We start from the raw sequence: 19851 nt of genomic DNA, 5'->3' as shown, positions 1-19851 counted from the left end.
CCTTAGGCTCTATCTCTAGCACAAAAAAAGAGAAATAATAATGATTCAAAACAGCAAAACTTTATAAAGAGCAAAAATATCTCCAACAGTGGAGAATATTTAATGAGAGGCAAATGTGTTTGTGATTAATGGCAAAGTATAAAAAAAAAGTTATGAAACTGTGTACATATGATTCCCCTCCCCTTTTTGAGGCTTGCCTTGAACTTAAGGTTATCCTGCCTCAACCTTCCAAGTGTTCAGATTACATGTGTGGAAACTGCCCAGTGTCCGGTTTCCCTTTTTAGGAAGTCATATATAAAAAGAACTGCAAGGATCTAGTCTAAGAATTTCATAATGACCAGGACATAGCTTGCCGATAGTGTGCTTGCCTAGCATGTTCAAGGTCCTAGATTCAATCTCCAGTACCAAAAAGAAAAAGATTTCATACAACAGAGGGAAATGAGCACAAAAATGGCCAAAGTGTAGAGAATAAGAGTCTGCAGAGTTTGGGTTGCTGGACAAGACTCCTATATTAAATTTCACCCACCCAGGGCTCAGGGACCATTGCAGAAGAGGGGGTGGAAAGATTGTAAGAGCCGGGGGAAGAGGTGCATGACTATATGGAAACAGTCTTGCAAGCTCCTGGGACCTTGTTCATATGAACCTACAGCTATGGTTTCAGCATGCAGACTCAAGACCCATGCAGACTCAAGCAGACAAAAACCCATCATAGAACTAGGGAAATGGGCAGCAGGCCCCAACCTTGGCTGAAGAACTATTGGCAGCTGATTACAGCTGGGAAAGGAAGAGTTGACCTTCTTTAAGGTAGAATTCTAGATAGGCTGACTAGACCCCAGTGGATGAACTTGGCAGGGCATTCGGGTCACTAACTTGACTCAATAGGCCTTAACAGACAGAATGCATGAAATCTGGTGGGGTGGGCTATCGGGGGAGGGGTCCAAATAGAGGAAGGGGTATAAAGATGATTAAGATGTTTGTATGAAATACACAAAAATTCAATAAAAATGTACATTTTTTAAAAATCTGAGGCTGGGTGGTTTATAAAGAAAGTTGGGGGGGTGGGGTCTGGAAAGATGAGTTAGTGATTAAGAGCACTGACTGCTCTTGTAAGAGGACTCAAGTTCAGTTCCCAGCACCCACAGGGTGGCTAATACCTGTCTTTAACTTCAGTTCCAGGGAACCTAGCACCCTCTTCTGACCTCTGCAGGCACTGTATGCATATGATGCACTTATATAGATGCAGGCAAATACTTATACACATAAAATAAATAAAACTTAAAAAAGAAGTTTGGGGACTGGAAAGATGACTCAGTGATTAAGAGCACTAGCTACTTTTGCAGAGAACCTGAGTTTGATTCCCAGCACCCACATGGCTAACAACTCTATAACTTCAGTTCCAGGGAATCTGACACCCTCTTCTGACCTCCACAGGCATTGTACAACACAGGTGCCCTTAGGCAATACACTCATACACATAAAAAATAAAAATAATAAATAAATTTGTTCATCTTTTTTTTTTATCTTTTTGAGACAGGGTCTTCCTGAAGCCCCAGCTGGCCTGGAACTCGCTATGTAGACCAGGCTGACCTCAATCTCATAGAGATCTGCCTGCCTCTGCCTCCCAAGTGCTGGGACCTAAGGCATGCACCACTACACCTGGCTAAATAAAATATTTTTTAAAAAGGAAGTTTAGGGGGCTGGAGAGATGGCTCAGTTATTAAAGGCACTGGCTGCTCTTGTAGAGGACCCAGGTTCGGTTCCCAGAACCCACATGACAGTTAACAACTAACTGTAACTACAGTTCCAGGGGATTTGATGCCCTCTTCTGGCCTCTGGGCATTGCATGATACAGGTGCACTTACATATGGTGAGCAAAACACTCATACACAAATATAAATAAATAAGTAATAAATCAAAGAGAGAAAGTTGGGCATATAGGAGACTAAATGGGAAATCACATCTAAAGAGCGCTTCTGCTGTCAGTCACAATGTCATGGAGGGAACACCTGTAGAAGGCCAGGGGTGTAAGAAAGAAGTTACTGAAGGAGACTGGATTTTTATCCATTCACTCTCAGGCACTAATGTAGTATTTTAAGATCTACCCCTCTCTGTTCCGATTCAAGAGACCACTGATATGTCTAGCCAGATTTTCTTTAGCGCCACCATGTCTCCCATCAACTTGTTCTTGGCTTTGTATACAACTTCTTATGTGTTCTCTCTGATCTTTTCTACCGTTTGGAAGTTATCCATGAAGCACTACAGTCGGATCAGCCCGGCCCTGGATGGGGCCTGGGAACCCTGAAGAAAGTGGGCCTGAGGCTCGGGGGCCAAGGACTGAGGAGCAGAAGTGGTCACTGCTGCCCCAGCTCGGATGGAACTCTAGGGGCTCTTACACCCCCCACCCCCAGCAACCCCTGGTTGCTGAAAGGAAGAACAGGATAGAGGTAGTACAGAGAAGGTGCCTCCTCCATTTGTCTTTGCTGAGTGCTCTGCTGGTTGTAGGGGCCATGGAAAGATCTCATTGTGTAGCCCTGCTGGCCTAGAAATCACTATGCTACATAGACCAGACCTCAAATTCACAGAGGTCAACCTGCCTCTGTCTCTTGTGTGCTGGAATTAAAGGTGTGCACCACTACAACCGGCCTGTAAATTGCACTGAATGATCTGGAGACCAAGACTTGCTTGGTGTTCCGAGGCAACTTGAAACTAAAGCCTGGAACAGGCAGCTGTATCTTGAGTGAACACAGCCCAGGGCCCTGACTGTTGGAGAGGTAGCCAGGTGTCTCTGAAGGTCAGTAATGATGGGTCTACACTGAGTGGTGCAAATGCCTCCTTTTCTATTATCCTGCACTTCCGTGAAAGTCAAAAGGTACTGCCAGATGGACAGGCTATCTAGGCTAACAACACCATCATCAATGGGAGCCAGGGATGGGGAGGACAGCCAGTGTATCTCCAGGAACCTTGTAGTGCCTGCATCTTCCCTGATGTTGGACCCTGCCAGTCTGACCCTCAGTCTCAGAGAAGAAGCTTTGTTTATGTTTGGAAGACCTGTAGACAAAAGTGGCAAGTTCTGGGGGTCGCAGAGTCTAGGCTGAGCATTGCAACAGATCATACAGTGCTGGGCACACACACCATAGAAGTGACTGTCTACCACCACTGTGTTCCCAGAGCCACATGCCCCTTGCTCACTCCAGCTCAGCCTTCACCATTACAGATACCCTTCTCCATGAGTGTGTCCCAGCTACAGACCTTGAATGGAGAGAACAAGCACTTCCTGAGAAATCAACCTCTGGTCTTTGCCCTTCAGCTCCATAACCCCAGTGGCTGTTGGCTGAGGATGACCTCTCCTACACCTGGAACTTTGGAGACACTACTGGGACCCTGATCACTCAGGCAGTTGTGGTCACTCACGCTTATCTGGACTCAGGCCCAATCACTGCCCAGGTGGTGCTTTAGGCTGTCACCTCTCTCACTTCCTGTGGCTACTCCCCAGTTCCAGGCACCACTTAGGGGTGACATACCAACTGCAGATGTCCCTGGCACCACATTGGGGCAAGGGACCACTGCAGAAGCTGTGGGTACTATACCTGGCCAGGTGCCAACTACAGAGCCCTCTGGAACCACAGTTGTGCAGATGCTAACCACCAAGGCCACAAATACTGCATCTGTGCAGGTGCCAACCACAGAGGGCACAGATACTACATCTGAGAATAGACACCACACTTCAGAGTTGTCACCTATAGAGGGAACAGGGACAACACCCGCCAGGCCCTCTGGAACCACAGTTGCACAAGGAGCAACCACAGAGTTGGTGGAAACTACTGCTGAAGAGTTACCCACCCTTGAGCCCAAGGGTCCAGATGCCGGCCCATTAGTGCCTACAGAAAATTCTACAGGGTCTGTGCCCACCCTCCTGGATGGCACAGATACCTTAATGTTTATGAAGAGACAAGTCCCTCTGGGTTGTGTTTTGTATTGATATGGTACTTTTTCCCTAACGTTGGACGTTGTCTAGGGTATTGAGAACACTGAGATCCTGCAGGCTGTGCCAGCTAGTAAGAAGGATGCATTTGAGCTGACTGTGTCCTGCCAAGGCAGGTTACCCAAGGAAGCCTGTATGGACGTTTCATCACCTGGGTGCCAACACCCTGCCCAGAGTCAGTGCCAGCCTGTACCACCAAGCCCAGATTGTCAGCTGGTTCTACATCAGGTATTGACTGGTGACTCAGGGACCTACCGCCTCAATGTGTCTGTGGCTGATGCCAACAGCCTGGCACTGGCCAGCCCCCAACTTGTCAAGAAGGTGGCATTGGACAGGCTCCCCTGCTCATGGGTATCTTTCTGGTGCTGATGGCTGTGGTCCTTGCATCTCTGATATATAGGCACAGACTTGTGAAGCAAGGCTCAGCTCCTCCTGTTCCCCAGATGCCACATAGTAACATCCACTGGTTGTGCCTGGCCCATCTTACACACTTGCCTCACTGGTGAGAACAGTCCACTCCTTAGTGGGCAGCATGTCTAAGTACTCTCATATGAGGCTGTGAATTTCCTGGAGTTGACAGCAATGCCTGTATTTTCTGCAGTCTTCCCTTTGAGACTACCAATACCTGAAGTAAATACTCAGAACCTGGGGGGAAAAAAAAGATCTACCCCTCTTCAAAGAAATGGGCATTAATCCTTGCTAAAGGTGGTGTCCCAGGGTATAATTATCTTCCATAAAGGACCCACTACCTTAATACATTGTTAAAAAGGAAATCTTGGTCCCAGTGATGGAGATGAGACACATCCCAGGGAGAGACCTCCATGAGTCAGGGAGCCAGTCCATGTGTTCACAGCGTGGGTTCATTCACTCACACTAAGGTTCCCACTCACAAAAGAGGTCCACTCCTGTTCTCAGAAGGAGGGCCTGCCTAGGGAAGTCTCTGGCTGCATTTCAACCTGGTCTCTCTTCCTGGTTCTTTTTCTGGTTTTGTTGTTTTTTGAGACAGAGTCTCGTGCAGCCCAGGCTGGTCTTGAACTCTCTGTGTAGCTAAGGATGATCTCAAACCCCTTGTCCTTCTGCCTCCACCTCCCAAGTGCTAGGATTATAGGCCTGTGCCACCATGCTTGGCTTCTGGCTCTTTCTGAATTGAGCAGCCACTGGGGAAATAAGCAGGTGACTTCCTTGGAATAAAGGTAATGGTGGAGCGATATGGTGGAGATGACGGGAGTGAGAAATACACAATAGCAAGGATTGTTTTCCACAATTATAAAAGAAATTGGTAGAAAAGAAGGGAGTTTATGGAGCTTGTGACCATCTGTAGTGGGCTCTACAGTTGTGGGGGCCCGCTGGAAGCTACTGGTAGGTTAGCTCCAGGCAGATAGGAGCCTAGAGGGGAAGCAGGAGAAAGGAACTGGCTAGACAGGAGCATGACACTGCTGGAGAGACCTTGAGGGGAGGAGGCTGGTGGGAGCAAGGATGATGTACTGTTACTCAGAAGTCTTGCTCTGTCCCTAGTTTCCTAGCAACTGCTGCTGAGCAGGTGGTTGCTAAGCAATATAGGGCCATCCAGACAGTGTGATAAGGACCTTAGTGTGCGTCAACACCAATCAGAACATCACACGATATGGTTAATACTAAAAGCAGCCATGGGCCTGTTGCTTAGATTTTCTTACCCGATTATTGCTTTTGTTGCACAGAAAAATAACATAATGACGCACTGAGCTTGGAAAACAGAACAAGGCCACCGCATGATCTCAGCATCCAAGCAAGATGAAAATTACCATCTTCCATGTAACATTATATCTTTTAAATTTTGATTTAAATAATCACAAAAATCTCTCAAACTACTTAACGGACTTATTTCAGGATAATCTTCTCTGAGGACAGTATCAAACTTCATCCAATCCCTGTGTATGGTAAGCACTCAGCCACTGAACACCCTGTACTCCAGCCTCCGATGCAGCATAGCTTAATTAACTATTCTCCTCTTATACAAAAAATTAGTTTGCTTCCAGTTTCTTCCCATGGTAAATGGCACTGTAATACATATCCTATAAAGAACTTTTGGTAACCCTTAGATCACTGTCTTGGGATTAGCACTAAGGGACAAGATGATTTCATCAAAAGACATGAATATTTTGACTGTCATGACTTGACAAACTGTTTCCATCCCAGGTGGTGGCAGTCCCTTGGGGCTGAGAAACATTGATCTCATCACACCAGCTACAGTACTGTAGTCTCTTCCTGGGGGAACTGAGACCCTCAAAAAAGAAGGGATTGGCCTAAGGGCACATACCCAACACCAACCCTAGTTTTAGGATCTGGTCTTGCTTGATTCTTTGGTTTAGGACATTAATACAGATAATCCTGTCAGTGAATTTGATTGAATTCAAGATCTACTGGCTCCTATTGACCATCCAGAAGCTATTCTTCATAATTCTTCACTCATCCAAATATTTTGACATTGTGTTTGTGTTGAAAGATAAACAGGTACTTCCAGCCAAGAGGATCACCCATGAACTTGAGGCCAGCCTAGGCTACATAGTGAGTTCCAGGCCAACCTGGTCTGCAGAGGGAGACCTGTCAAAAAAGAAAGCAGGCTGGAGAGATGGCTCAGTGGTTAAAACTGCTTTCTGCTCTTCCAGAGAACCCAAATTCTCAGCATCCACATTTCGCAGCTTATAACCACCTTTAACTCCAGCTCCAGGGCCTCTGGCATCCTCTTCTGACCTCTGCAGGCACACAGACACACAATACACATAAATTTGAAAAACAATAAAAATGAATCTTGAGAAAAGGAAAAAGGAAGAAATGAAAAAAGGAAGGAAGAAGGAAGGAGGAGGAAGGAAGGAAGGAGGAAGGGAGGGAGGAAGGAAGGAAGGAAAGAAGGAAGGAAGGGAGGAAGGAGGAAGGAAGGAAGGAGGAAGGAAGAGGAAGGAAGGAGGAAGGAGGAGGAAGGAAGGAAGGAGGAAGGAAGGAAGGGAGGAAGGAAGAAGGAAGGAAGGAAGGAGGAAGGAAGAAGGAAGGAGGAGGAAGGAAGGAAGGAGGAAGGAAGGAAGGGAGGAAGGAAGGGAAAAAGGGAGGAAGGGGAAGCTTCTCTTTTCTGCAGTGGGTGTGAAGCAACATCAGTCGACCAAGGACGGGCAGCAGCAATCTAAATATCCCAAAGGCCGTACACACACAGGCTGCAATGGTTTCTCTGAAGTCGATATGAAGTTGTCCACTTTCAGTTTGCAGAACTTGGGAGGAAAAATCGGTTTTACTTTCTCTCTAAAATCACCCTCCCTTATACCAAAGATAACCATAGAAATCCAAATTTGGTTCCAAAATAAATTCAATCCCATTCAACTTGGCCTAATTCAACCATTTGTCTATGTCCAGCCAAGCAATGATTGCCCGTGTAAGTTCTTGGAGGCTTGGAGATTATGGGGAAGGAAGGAAGGAAGGAAGGAAGGAAGGAGGAGGGAAGGAGGGAGGGAGGGAGGAAGGAAGGAGGAAGGAAGGAAGGAAGGGAGGAGGGAAGGAAGAAAGAAGGAGGAAGGAAGGAAGGAGGAGGAAGGAAGAAGGAGGAGGAAGGAAGGAAGGAGGAAGGGAGGGAGGGAGGAAGGAAGGAGGAAGGAAGGAAGGAGGAAGGGAGGAAGGAAGGAGGAAGGAAGGAAGGAGGAAGGGAGGAAGGAGGAAGGAAGGAAGGAAGGAAGGGAGGAAGGAGGAAGGAAGGAAGGAAGGAAGGAAGGGAGGGAGGGAGGGAAGGAAACCCAAAGTCCCATCTAAAAGAGACTCCTTAGGAGTAGTGAGCCAAGTCACCCTTGGAACAAAGACTAGGCCTTCTACTTGGAGTTAACATACTTGGTTTCGCATTCAGAACAACCCATTGTAAACAGAACTGTTTTTGCAGGAGAATTTGCTTCATCATATGAAATTTATAAAATACTGCTATATGGCAGATCATATGGACACAGCTGCAAACAGGGCCCACCTATTCCCCACATCATGGAGTCTGTGGTCAATCTGCTGGCAATGAAAGAGGCAATAACACAGATTAAGGCAAATCTTATTTTTATTTTTATAGATAGGGTCTCACTTTGTAGCTGTGGCTGGCCTCAAAGTTGGGATGATCCTTCTGTCTCATTTTCCCAGTGCTGGAAAGACCAAGGCAAATGGTGTTATCAAGAAGGCCCTGGATCTGGTCTCTCTTCTCAGGACACAACCACTTCTACTGCCACGTTCCAGGCACATGAGACTGTCTCACCTTCAGACCCTGACTTCTGTACTATACACTAAGCTCTAAGCTGCTGAAAAACAAGACTGAAGGAAAAAAAAAACCCACCAGAATCTACAGGTTGACAAGAGTTGTTATAGCTGCACAACTTGTTCCCTAAATATTTTTACAAACATTGCTTATTATTACTGTATTTGTATATGCATGATGTGGATGCATGTGCCATGGTGCATGTGTGAAGGTCCAAGGACAACTTTGTGGAGTCACTTCTCTTACATGGGTTCCAGGATCAAACTCAGATCACCAGGCTTGTACAGCAAGTGCGTTTACCCACTGGGCCATCTCACCAGACCACACTAAATATCTTTTAGTACAGTTTAGCAGGCATGGAAGTTCCTCGGATTCACAATGTCTAATCCATGGGGACTGAGAAGGAAAGGCACGAATACTTCCTAAACAGTTTTTGCTAGTCTATTTTGCAAGATATTTTTGTCCATCCAAAGGAGACACATGATTCTTTGAGGGTTAATTTTGATTTCCGTTTAATTTTAGAAAAATGTAGCCAAGCATATGACACACACTTGCAATCCCAGCACTGAGGAAATGCGGAAGCAGAAGGACAAAGGCCAGCCTGGGCTACATAGTGAGTTTCAGGTCAGCCTGGGTATAGAGTGAAACTCTATCTCAAAGAACCAATAAATACATAAAAATACAAACATAAATCTTAATTTACATATGTTACAGTTTGGGGAAGAATAAGATCTATCTCTGTGTTTCTTTTATTATTTGGTAAAATACACATAAAATTAAGTTTACCAGCTTGGTATGGTAAGACTTAGTTTTGTTTTGTTCAGCTGGCTCTGACAACTCAATTTTTAAAAGTTTTATTGAAGTATGGCCATCAAAGTCATCTCCCTTAAGTAGGTGAATGAATGAATTTTTAAAAATTTAGAATTCTTAGCTGATTGTAGTGGTATAATTTATAATCTCAGCACTGGAGTGACAGAGGCAGATGAATCCCCAGAAGTTGGAGTCTAGCTTAGTATGCATAGTGAGCCCCAAGCAGCTAGGGTTACAACACATGATTCTTCCTTAAACAAACAAACAAACAAGAAAGAAAGAAGAGGTGCTGGAGAGATGGTTCAGCAGTTAAGAACACTGGCTGTTCTACAGAGGACCTGAGTTCAGTTCTCAGCACCCTCATCAGGTGGCTCACAACAGCCTGTAACTTCATTCAGGTCTAGGGGATTCCACACAGCACACGAGTACATACACACATACACATAAGTAAAATAAAAATAAATCTTAAAAAGAAGAAATTTAGCCAGGCGTGGTGGCGCATGCCTTTAATCCCAGCACTTGGGAGGCAGAGGCAGGAAGATCTCTGTGAGTTTGAGGCCAGCCTGGTCTACATAGCGAGTTCCAAGTCAGCTGGGGCTACAGGGAGACCCTGTCTCAAAAGGAAAAAAAAAAGAAGAAATTTATAAAGTTGTATCTTAATTCAGTTTTAGAACATTTCTATTACTAAAAAGTTGCCTTGAGCCTATTGGCAGTTAACATCTTTTTTAAAACTTTATTTTTATGTGTATGAGTGTTTGTTTTGCCTCCACGTATGGATGTGTACCACATTCCTGCAGAGGCAGAAGAGGGTGTGGATCCGCTGGAACTAGAGTTACAGATAGTTGTTAGCCACCATGTGTGTGCTAGGAATCAAACTCAAGTACTCTGCAAGAGCAGCCAGTGCTCTTAACTGCTGAGCCATCTCTCCAGCCCCGAGAAAGGTAAATTTTAATTTGTTATTGTTTGAGTCAGTCTCATACATCCAGACTGGGCTGGAATGCATGATCTTCCTACCTCAGACTCCTGAGTGCTTACACTGTTAAACTTACAATTTTTGAGATTGTGAGGGCTTTTTTTTTTTTATACAACACACACACACACACACACACACACACACACACACACACACACACACACACACTCTGCAGCCATGAGTGTCTGTGCACGCCTGTAATCTCATCGCTCAGGGGATTGAAATAAGGGGACCAAGACAAGGAGAGAGGGAGAAATGGAGGTGATGGAGGGAGAGGGGGAATAAAAGGAAAGGAGAGGATAGGAAGGGGAGGTGGATGGGGAGGAGGAAGGAGAGAGACTCTATAGTGTAATTAGATTAACTGGTCAGCTCTTAGTGTGGAGTTAGCCTCTTTCCGCTGGTTTTTTTTTTTTTTTTTGTATCTGAATGTCATCAGGAATACAATGTTCCTTGGTTATAAAATTAAACAACTGTTCATTCTCTTATTAGATTTGCCTGTAAATCTATCAATCAATCAGTCAATTTTAAGACCTCACAATAAACACTTTTATTTACTCATTTAGAAAAGGAGAAATAAAGTCCTGGGGAAGCTTCTCACACAGCCTGGAGCCCTGCCCCCCTGCATTTCCGCTTCCCGACTGCCAAGGCCCCCTTAGGAGCTGGGAGACCCCAACTAGCGACTGACACTTCCTCCCACGCTCGCCAGTCTCGTTTCCATGGAGACAAACCTCCTTGCCTAGAGCTGGAGGTTGGCGGGCCAGACCTCTGCTACAGGCTAGGGGCGAAAGGAGGAGCCTTGGAGAGGCGCCTGAGCTCCTCGGGGCCTGCGGAGGCCCCCAGCTCCGCTGGCTCCGCCCCCGCTGCACCCACCCACCCTGGGTCGTAGAAATACTGCTGCAGCCCCGGCCACCGCCCACTGCGCTCGGACCCGGCGGGGACTTGGCCGTACTGTCGCAGCTAACTCGCCTGCCCGCTCACGGTGCCATGGCTGAGGGTGCCTTTCAACGCAGGCCCTGGGGTCCTGAGCAGATGCACTCGGATTCCGACCCCGAGTCCGACGGCCTATTTGATAAGCCTCCCCAGGAGGAGCCCTGCGCTGCCCGCGCACCCAAGTCCGCGTCCTCGGCTGGCAAGAAAGCTGGTCGGCGCGCTGGCGGGAAGACTCAGGGGGCCCGCGCTGGGCAGCCCCCTAAGGCCGCCGCGCGCCCCCAGCCCAAGGAGGAGGAGCCTCTCCCGGACGAGGGCTGCTATCTCGACCACTTCCCGCACCTCTCCATCTTTATCTACGCGGCCATCGCCTTCTCCATCACCTCCTGCATCTTCACCTATATCCATTTGCAGCTCGCCTGAGTGGTCAGGGCCGGACGGGGTGGGTGCAGAGCCAGGGGGAGGTTGGGGGAGGGAGGGGAACTGAAAGGCTCAGTCTTTTGTTTTGGAGAGGCGCTGCACACCCCCCCCCCATGTAGCTTTCGATGCTGCTTTTCTTCATTTGTCGCTCTTTGTCTAGCTGTCCATCAGAAGGTCCAAAGATGTGCGCAGTGAAATCGCGGTGCTACTTGCACCAACACATTGAGTGGTTAGTCCCTAAGGTTTGGAATTCCTGGAGTGCGATTGCTCCCCGTTTGTAATTAAGATAATGTTGCTGTACCCTACCACTTTGTGATGTGCGGGCCGGCTCAGCAAGCCCAGCATTTTTGTGTTTGTGGAGCGCAGAGCTTGTCCAACCTTCTGCTGCTTAAAGGATAAACCAGACCCGAACCCGCGGCCTCCCAGAGAGGGTACTGCGGGGGCAGTGGGGGCTCTGGCCAAGAGTGAGCGGGAGCCCTGTGATGCTGCGTCGCCCCAGGGTGAGCCAGCGGTGCCTCGACTCAGAGTGCACGGAGCTGGCGGACCTGGGAGTGCAGCGGGCATGGCCGGAGTGCTGGACAAGGTGAGTGACGTTTGTCAGGATACGATCATGTGTCCCCAGGAGTTCGAGCTGACGGGGATTGTGCATTTTCTTCCTGTTTTAGGTTTTGTTGCTATCAGGAGGAGCGAGGCCTGTCCACCAGAAAGCTAGGCGCAAGGCGGTTTTTTTGGACTGCGTAATACAGGAGGCTACAGATCTCCGGGACGACACAGACTCAGAACTCATGGGTGCGGCAAATGAGACTAAGGGTGTTCCTTGGGGGTCTATACTAGAGAATTTTGGGTGATTTCATTCTGGCCTGGGGCCCATGTGAAGCTATGGACGAAGATGAAGGTCTGAGGATGGGAAATGTCAGTAACAAGTGTCCTGCTAGGTAGGGTCTGTCATCTTAGACTCATAAAAGCGAATTCCAGAACCCACCTCTGCAGGTTTTTTGCCTAACCGCTGTTTACTCGTGAATGTCAACTGTTCAAATACTGCGCTCCAACCTGCGTATGCTCTATGGAAATGTCTGTAATTGTGGTATCTCGGATGGAATAAATCATTCTTCAGTCTCTATATTCAGTTGTTTATTAATTTCCATCTATACAATGGGCCCTGCCAGATTTCCTCTTCTCCCGATTTTACCCCCATCCCCCACCCTCTGCATCCCTACAACAGGCTTCATTATCCAGCATTCCTAGCTAGGTACAGCATCTCCCCACACAAAATAGCTATATGGGACCCTCAACGGCATCCTTCACTATATCCCGGTTCCCAATTTCACCATCCCCACAGCAGGTCTTCCACTACTGCATTGTGCTGCTACCTACTGCTCCTCGGTACTTAGTCCCCACGCCCTATCAAGACACTTCTGGCCCAGTACAGTCTTTCAATTAAGCTCTGGATCTGCCCAGTGGCCCAGCCTGGGTCTTTGTGTTCAATAAAAAGGCCTTCCTTCACAGTTCTGACTTCCCCTAACTGCTCATCACTGTGGCTTTTTACTTTGAGTGCCACTAGTATGAATGACATCCATTGTTCCTCAATGTCAGCATGTTTTACAGCCAGTTTACAGTAATTCCGTCAATGGCACTGTTCCCCCAAAGCACACCTCCAAGGTACCACATAGGTATCAGTTTTTACTCTTGGATACTGGATTTGTACTGTCCCTTAGTGTTGATTCCCACAGAATCTATACATATGGCTCATACCTTCTACACATTTGATCCCATTGTTTCCTATTCACACATGCCCTGTTATCTCTCATTTTACAGTCCCAGGTAAGATCCTTCACCATCAGTCTGTCACCTAATCTCCTGACAGACTCCTCCCCCATACCCCAAACCAAAATTCCCTGTCCATCAACGTTATTGTTCCACATTATGATGCTTGCATGCTTGCTATCTGACCTAAGCGGCCATTTTCTACCCCCAGTTCAAACATCTGGTTCCATCAACTATACAATTGTTAGACCTACCGTTGCCACAATGGTTAACATTGACCTCAGTGTTAGGGCTGGAGAAAGAACACAGCTGTTAGAAATGCCTGCTGCTCTTCCAGAGGATCAGAGTTCAGCACCCAGGACAGCTAACTCCAGCTCCAAAGGATCCAAAACCACCTTCCAGCTCCTGTAGCCAGCACAGAGACATACAATTTTTTTAAAGTCTCAGATATCCAGGGCTGGAGAGATGGCTCGGCGGTTAAGAGCACTGACTGCTCTTGCAGAGGACTCGGGTTCGATTCCCAGCACCCACATGGCAGCTACTAACCATCCTTAAAACTCCAGTTCCAGGAGCCCTCTTCTGACCTCCACAGCATTGCACAACACGGGTGCATTCACATACATGCAGGCAATACACTCATACACATAAAATAGATATTTAAAAAAGTCTCAAATATCCAACCTCAATCTAGGAGTGTAAGTCAATAAAATGAACCCTGGGTTCAGTACCCAATACAGCAAAAACAGCCCATTATCTTTGATAATTTATTGCATTGTTCTCCACATACTGTCTCCCCAATGTTGTAACTGCCTTCCCCAAATTAAGCCCACTCAGACCTAAAATTTAATAACTTTTCTTCCCAAAACTCCAAAATTCTCTATTGGTCTATTTGCTCTTCAATTGTTCATTCTTCTTGAAATCTCTGGGTCTACTGAGTTTGTGTTTGGCCTACTTTCTTTTGAGACAGGGTCTCCCTATAACCCCAGCTGGCCTGGAACTCACTATGTAGGCCAGGCTGAACTCAAAACTCAAGAGATCCGCCTGCCTCTGCCTGCCTTTGCTGGGATTAAAGGTATGCGCTGCCACACCTAGCTTTGGCCTATTTTCTAAAAAATATTAAACTTTCACTAATTCCCCATCATCCACATCCCTTTAAAATAGCATGTAGTAAAAGAAATAGTTTTTCAAAGGAAAATGGAAGTATGGGCAGGTAAAAGCATCAGATATCTAATTCAGCAGATCATAATGGAGTGTCAATTGTTTGAGGCAAGCATCATGTTAATGTATTGGGTTGTCAGTGGTAGGCAGGCACATGAGCAGTGACTGATTATAGGACAGTACTATGCTTGAGGGAGACGTTGGAATTTAGCTATCTGGGACAGCATGTGAGGCCTCAGATTTTGTTTCCTTAACAAGCATACCTTTATGAATGAGTATCTTACTTTGATTTCACTAAGTCCATAGCTGCTATAACAACCTGGTGACTCAAAACACCAGAAATATCCATGTTGTGGAAACCAGTAATCTAAAAACGAGGCACACCATTTCTGGAAGCTCTGAGAATCTGTTCTTTGCCTCTTCTAGCTTGTGGCTACAGTATTCCAATTTGCCAAAGGTCAGAATCTCCTAGTCTTTCATCTCACATCCTCCTCTGGCTCCCCCTTTCCCCTAGCTTTCTCCTTATAGGAACATTTATCATCACTGGATTTAGGGCCCATCAAGATAATTCAAGATGGTCTCCTCAACTCCAGACACTTAATTTAAAGATCCCAAGAACTGCAATATTAACACATCTTTTGAGGGATCACCACTCAGCTCACTACATTAGGGTTCCAATGTGGTACAAATGTGAAAGCTTTCATTTAAGTAAAAAGCCACACTAATATCAAGTGTATTTGGCAGTTCTGTAATCTCAGAGCTTGGGAGGTAAGAGGCGGGAGGATCAAGAGTTCAAGGCGAGTGACAGCTACACAGGGAGTTTGAGGCCAGTTTGGATACATGAGATATTGCTTCAAAAAAAAAAAAAAGAAGACAAAATGGACTGCAGATTCAACTGTTAGTAGAGTGCTTGCCTAGCATGCATGAAGCCCCAGGTTTAATACCCAGCACTGCACAGAAGTAGGCATGGTGGTGGTCACCTATAATGTCAAGCACTCTGGAGGTAGAGGCAGAAGACTAGAAGTTCAAGGTCATTTTCAGCTACATAGTAAGTAAAGTGAGTTCCACATCAGCTGAGACTACAAGAAAACCCTGAAAAAAAAAAAAAAAAAAAAAATTAAAGACAAACTGAAAAAAGAAACATGCTACAGACATTAGAACATGAAAGTCCAAAGCTTTTAAGGCATGTTTATTTCATGTACAGGACTAAAACAGGACTTTATAACAATAAACACAGGTTTTCTAAGTCTGTGACTATCTAATTACAAATATTGATACTTTAAATTGTCCCTTCTATACAAAAGGAACAAATTCCAGATAGATCCTGTTCTTTAGAAAGACATGGAAGATAAGTGATACCTTAAAAGCAATTACTGCTGTTTCTGCTGAACTGTTGCACATTACATATTTGATGATGCTTACAACAGTGAATAAATTGATACAAAACCCAAGAGTCAAAAAAAAAAAATTTCATTCCTGGGTATGTATGGCCAAGTTTTCTTTTCTTCTGCAGTGGGATCTGCTTTGGTCCTATGTCTTCTCCTGCTGGACTCCAAGGCTAACTCTTAACACCATCAGGGCTTGTCCACTGGAGAGATTTATTTTGGAAATAAATCTTCTCTACCAAAGACCAATGTTGTTTATGCCACTTCCTTCTTCCAACCAGGTATCAACTTCCTCATGTAAGCACAGTTCTAGCAGAGGCAAACACTGTGTCAGCCGCTCCTAGTGTGATAAAGAAGTCACCTGTTTAGCCCTTTTCTCACTTGGTCTCAGTCTAAAGGAAGATCAGAGTGCTCATGACCAAGGTATACCCTTACAAGTATCTGGCTTATAGCTTCACTTCCTTAGCCCCAAATAAGCTGCTGCTGAATAAAGAACCCCCTTCCACCTATTGGAGGTCTCTAATAAACAGATGCTTCCAAGACTATTTCAAGGTAGTACATAAATACTTCAGAAAAGTGGACCTAAAAAAGTTGGAAAATATAGGAGGAAACAAAATCTTACTTTTTTATATTCTTTCTATTACTGAGAAATTAAGGCATCTCTAGTCTTTTGCTTTCCTTTTCCACATTGTCTCTAATGCTCTGGAGTTTTCTGGAGTTCTGGAGCAGGGACACCAAACTCTCCCTAAAATCACTAGTTCCATGATCCCTGCCAGCATTTTCAAGCTCATCAAACAAAGTCAAGGTCTCTTTGAGTTTGGCTTGAACAATTTTTTGCTCTTCTAGTTCTGCAAGAAGGGCTTGCTTCGTACACAGTTCAGTCTTATACTTCTCCTGTAACTCTTCAATTTCCTTTTTGAGAAGCTGGAATTCTTCTTCACTAAAAGGATGCATCTCCTGACATTTATCTTCAGGAAGCAGGATGTTTGGGGGAATACGCAAAATTAACTGCAAAAAGAGCTGCTCCATTTTGCCAAAAAGCTTATCAAAACGTTTTTTCATGAAGCCAAGAAACTTCTCTGTACATTTACGAATCTGGACAGGGCTAATCTCACAGTCTGGAATGTCCTCCAGCTTCTTCAGAATAACCTGTTCAACAGCCTGCATCACTTCAAACAGGTAGTCTTGAAATGCAATATAGATCCTCAGTAGGCAAGTTTGTGGTGTGAAGCCGAAGAACTGGGCCTCATAGATCATTGGATCTACAGACATCTTGCTTCACTTTGCTATTCTCAATTGTGAAAAATCTGTAAATATAAAAAGAAGAAAATTGGATAGAATCATCAGTGTAGGGGGCTGGAGAGAGTTCAGCAGTTAAGAGCACTGGCTGTGTTTGCAGAAGACTCATGATGTTTGGTTCCTAGCACCCACAGAGTGACTAACGACCACCTATAACTCCAGTTCTAGGGGATCCAATGCTCTCTTCTAGCCTCTGCGGGTGTCACACAATACATGACACAGGACAAGGGTGCACTTATATACATGCACACAAAACACATACTCATAAACACACACAAACAAATCAGCAAAACAAAACTTGCAGATGGCAAATAAACAAAGGAAGCAAATACAAACTAAAGAGTTTGTGTTTCTTTGATACCTGACATTACTTCTAGCCTTGTCCACAGAAGGATGAAAGCTGCTGCCTCTCTCTTCCCTCAGTCTATAACCTCCTTATTGTTCATTTCCCTCATTTATTGAAGACAGGCACATAGCCAATCTTCTGTTCTGCTATATTAGGCAACTTTTAAAGTTTAACTAGATGACCTATCCAGTGCCCTAAAGCTTCAATAACCTCTATGCCCTGCCCCCTCCCCTTCTGACACAGGGGCTTGCTATGTAGCCCAAAGGATTGGTCTCAAAATTTTTCATTTCTTTGTGACAAGATCTCATGTATCCCAAGCTGGCCTCAAACTTGGTATGCAGCTTGAGAATGACTCTGAACTTCTTTTTCTACCTTGACTGCCAGAGTGCTGAGAATACAGGCATACACCAACAAAACCAGTTTGTTTTGTTTTTTAGTATTTTGTTGTTTTTATTTTATGTGTATTAATGTGCTGCCTACATGTGTGTAAGCGTACCCATGCCGTGCAATGTCCACGGGGGCCAGAAGAAGGCACTGGATTCCCCTGGAACTGGAGTTATGGACGGTTGTTAGCCACCATGTAGATGCTAGCAATCAAACCCAGGTCCTCTGCAAGAGCAGTCAGTGCTCTTAACCACTGAGCCATCTCTTCTCGTTTTGTTTGAGGATGGATAACAGGACCCTATATGCTAAAAGGTAAGCACTCCACTAAGCTATTTCCAGCCCCTTCCTGTGCTATTCTAATTGTCATTCACATAGTACTTTAAGCTTCTGAACTTCTCTTTCTTGGTCTCAGCCCTTCCCAATTCATTTCTTTCCCCATTTCTTTTATGTTTCATGACATCATTTTAAATGCCCCATTATAAATGTCAATTCCTTTGTCTTACAACCTAGCCATCTAAGAAAAAAAAATCCTACTAGATGATCAAATCTTTTACCTTGACTTGTTTCAAGGATCTTAAGAGGCATTCCTTTTGAATGCAAGTATCTAGGAAAATAGCATCCCATTTTCCTGTCACTGTAGGAGCTTAACATAGGTATCTCTGTCCTACCTTAATGAAATAAGACAAGTTTTACTCCACCTCCAGGTAAAGGCATTTAATGTAATCCACAAACTGCTGCTTCAACTACAAGGTGAATTTTGGTCAATTTCACACACACACACACACACACACACACACACACACAAAGCATAACCAATGGTGTGCACCAATCTTATGGGAAAACAGGATGCTATTACTCTTGAAAACTTGTATATGTTATAGTTTAAAAGAGTGGTAATTAGTTTAAAAGAGTGGTAATAGTGCAAACATCTCAATATCAATTGCATTAAAAATGAATTTTTCTATATGAAACTGTATTTTAATAATGAAATGGAGATCTTTTTTAAAGGTTGAACCTCATTTAATTTTATGTCTTGTAGGGTTTATGCTGAGGACAATATTGTATAACTGTATTAACTCAACTGAAAACCTAAAAATTTACAGCCAATTTTGAGATGCATCTTAGCTCTGGAAATTGTTGTTGAATATGTCAATGCTGTTGTAATGGAATGCTTCTTCTAATTATGTGGTTATTAAATAAATAATTAAAAGAAAAAGGAGTGGTGATAACTGTGCGGCCATATAAATAGAATCTGTTTTTAGTCTCATTTACAGATCATCCCTGGATTGATCTGTAGGATGTTTAATTTCCCAAACTCTTCCCAGAGATTATGTTCCTACGTAATCATGTTACTTAGGCTGGTCTCAAACTTTCTATCATGTTACTTAGGTTGGCCTCAAACTTTCTATCTTTCCACCTCAGGCTCCCAAATAGCAGGATGATAGAAATATGCCATGGTGTCAAGCTCTCTCAAGACTTTTTTTTTGGGGGGGGGGGAGCAAGCATGGAAAGATAGTTCAGTGGTTAAGAGTGCACAGTGCTCTTGCAGAGGACCATTCTTCAGTTCCCAAAACCCACGTCATGTGGCTCACGACTACAGTAAGTTAACTCCAGCTCCTGGGGATCCAAAGCCCTCTTTTGGCCTCTGCAAGCATTGCACTCTTGTATACAAATTCACACACACACACACACACACACACAAAGCATTTTAAAACTTTTTTTTTATTTGAATCTATTTGTACTTTATTAATTTGTTTTTTTTTTAATTTATTGAATTTCATACAGAACATCTCACTCAATCTTAATCATTTTTATACCCCCTTCTCCACTGGCACCCTCCCATTGCCTCCCTACTGGAATTCATACATTCTGTCATCTGTGTTAAGGCCTATTGTGTCAAGTTAGTGTCCCCAGACATTTCTCAGTGCAAGTTCAACTCAAGTTCATCTACTGAGGTCTAGTCAGCCCATCTGGAGCCCCTCACTTTAGAAAGAAATGGTGATAGCATGCACAAGGCCCACGCAAACTCAAGCAGACAAAAACCCAGCATAGCAGGCCCCAATCTTAGCTGAAAAAATATTGGTAACTGATTACTGCCACACAAGCTGATCTTCCCAAACAAAAATTTTTAAGCTTTCCTCCCCCCCCACCTTT

The 19851-nt window shown here is 44.8% G+C and overlaps 2 protein-coding genes and 1 pseudogene across 3 annotated transcripts in view; 2 read left to right on the top strand and 1 right to left on the bottom strand.

Annotated features, from left to right (window-relative positions):
- The first annotated feature begins 2282 nt into the window (after window positions 1-2282).
- LOC103752246 lies at window positions 2283-4522 on the top strand (annotated as a pseudogene).
- Window positions 4523-10719: 6197 nt separating this feature from the next.
- Window positions 10720-12483, top strand: LOC103752217. The gene is made up of 2 exons (XM_008855956.3): window positions 10720-11944; window positions 12027-12483. Exon 1 carries the CDS (start codon window positions 10999-11001, stop codon window positions 11362-11364), a length of 366 nt encoding a protein of 121 aa, XP_008854178.1. The 5' UTR covers window positions 10720-10998; the 3' UTR covers window positions 11365-11944; window positions 12027-12483.
- Window positions 12484-15451: 2968 nt separating this feature from the next.
- Window positions 15452-19851, bottom strand: part of Mis12 (MIS12 kinetochore complex component) — an 8371-nt gene continuing 3971 nt past the window's right edge. For both annotated transcript variants that reach the window (XM_008855954.3, XM_008855955.3), the window contains exon 2: window positions 15452-16975. In XM_008855954.3, coding sequence (XP_008854176.1) covers window positions 16320-16940 — 621 coding nt within the window. In that variant the 5' untranslated portion in view covers window positions 16941-16975 and the 3' untranslated portion in view covers window positions 15452-16319. The remainder of the gene's footprint in view (window positions 16976-19851) is intronic.

The sequence above is a fragment of the Nannospalax galili genome, unplaced genomic scaffold (assembly GCF_000622305.1).
Source record: "Nannospalax galili isolate Female #2095 unplaced genomic scaffold, S.galili_v1.0 scaffold146, whole genome shotgun sequence".
Lineage (NCBI taxonomy): Eukaryota > Metazoa > Chordata > Mammalia > Rodentia > Spalacidae > Nannospalax > Nannospalax galili.
This window is presented reverse-complemented; position numbering and strand designations above follow the sequence as displayed.

Bases quoted from the DNA above. Each gene is read 5' to 3' on its own strand.
- LOC103752217 (XM_008855956.3), top strand. From the start codon at position 10,999: ATGGCTGAGGGTGCCTTTCAACGCAGGCCCTGGGGTCCTGAGCAGATG.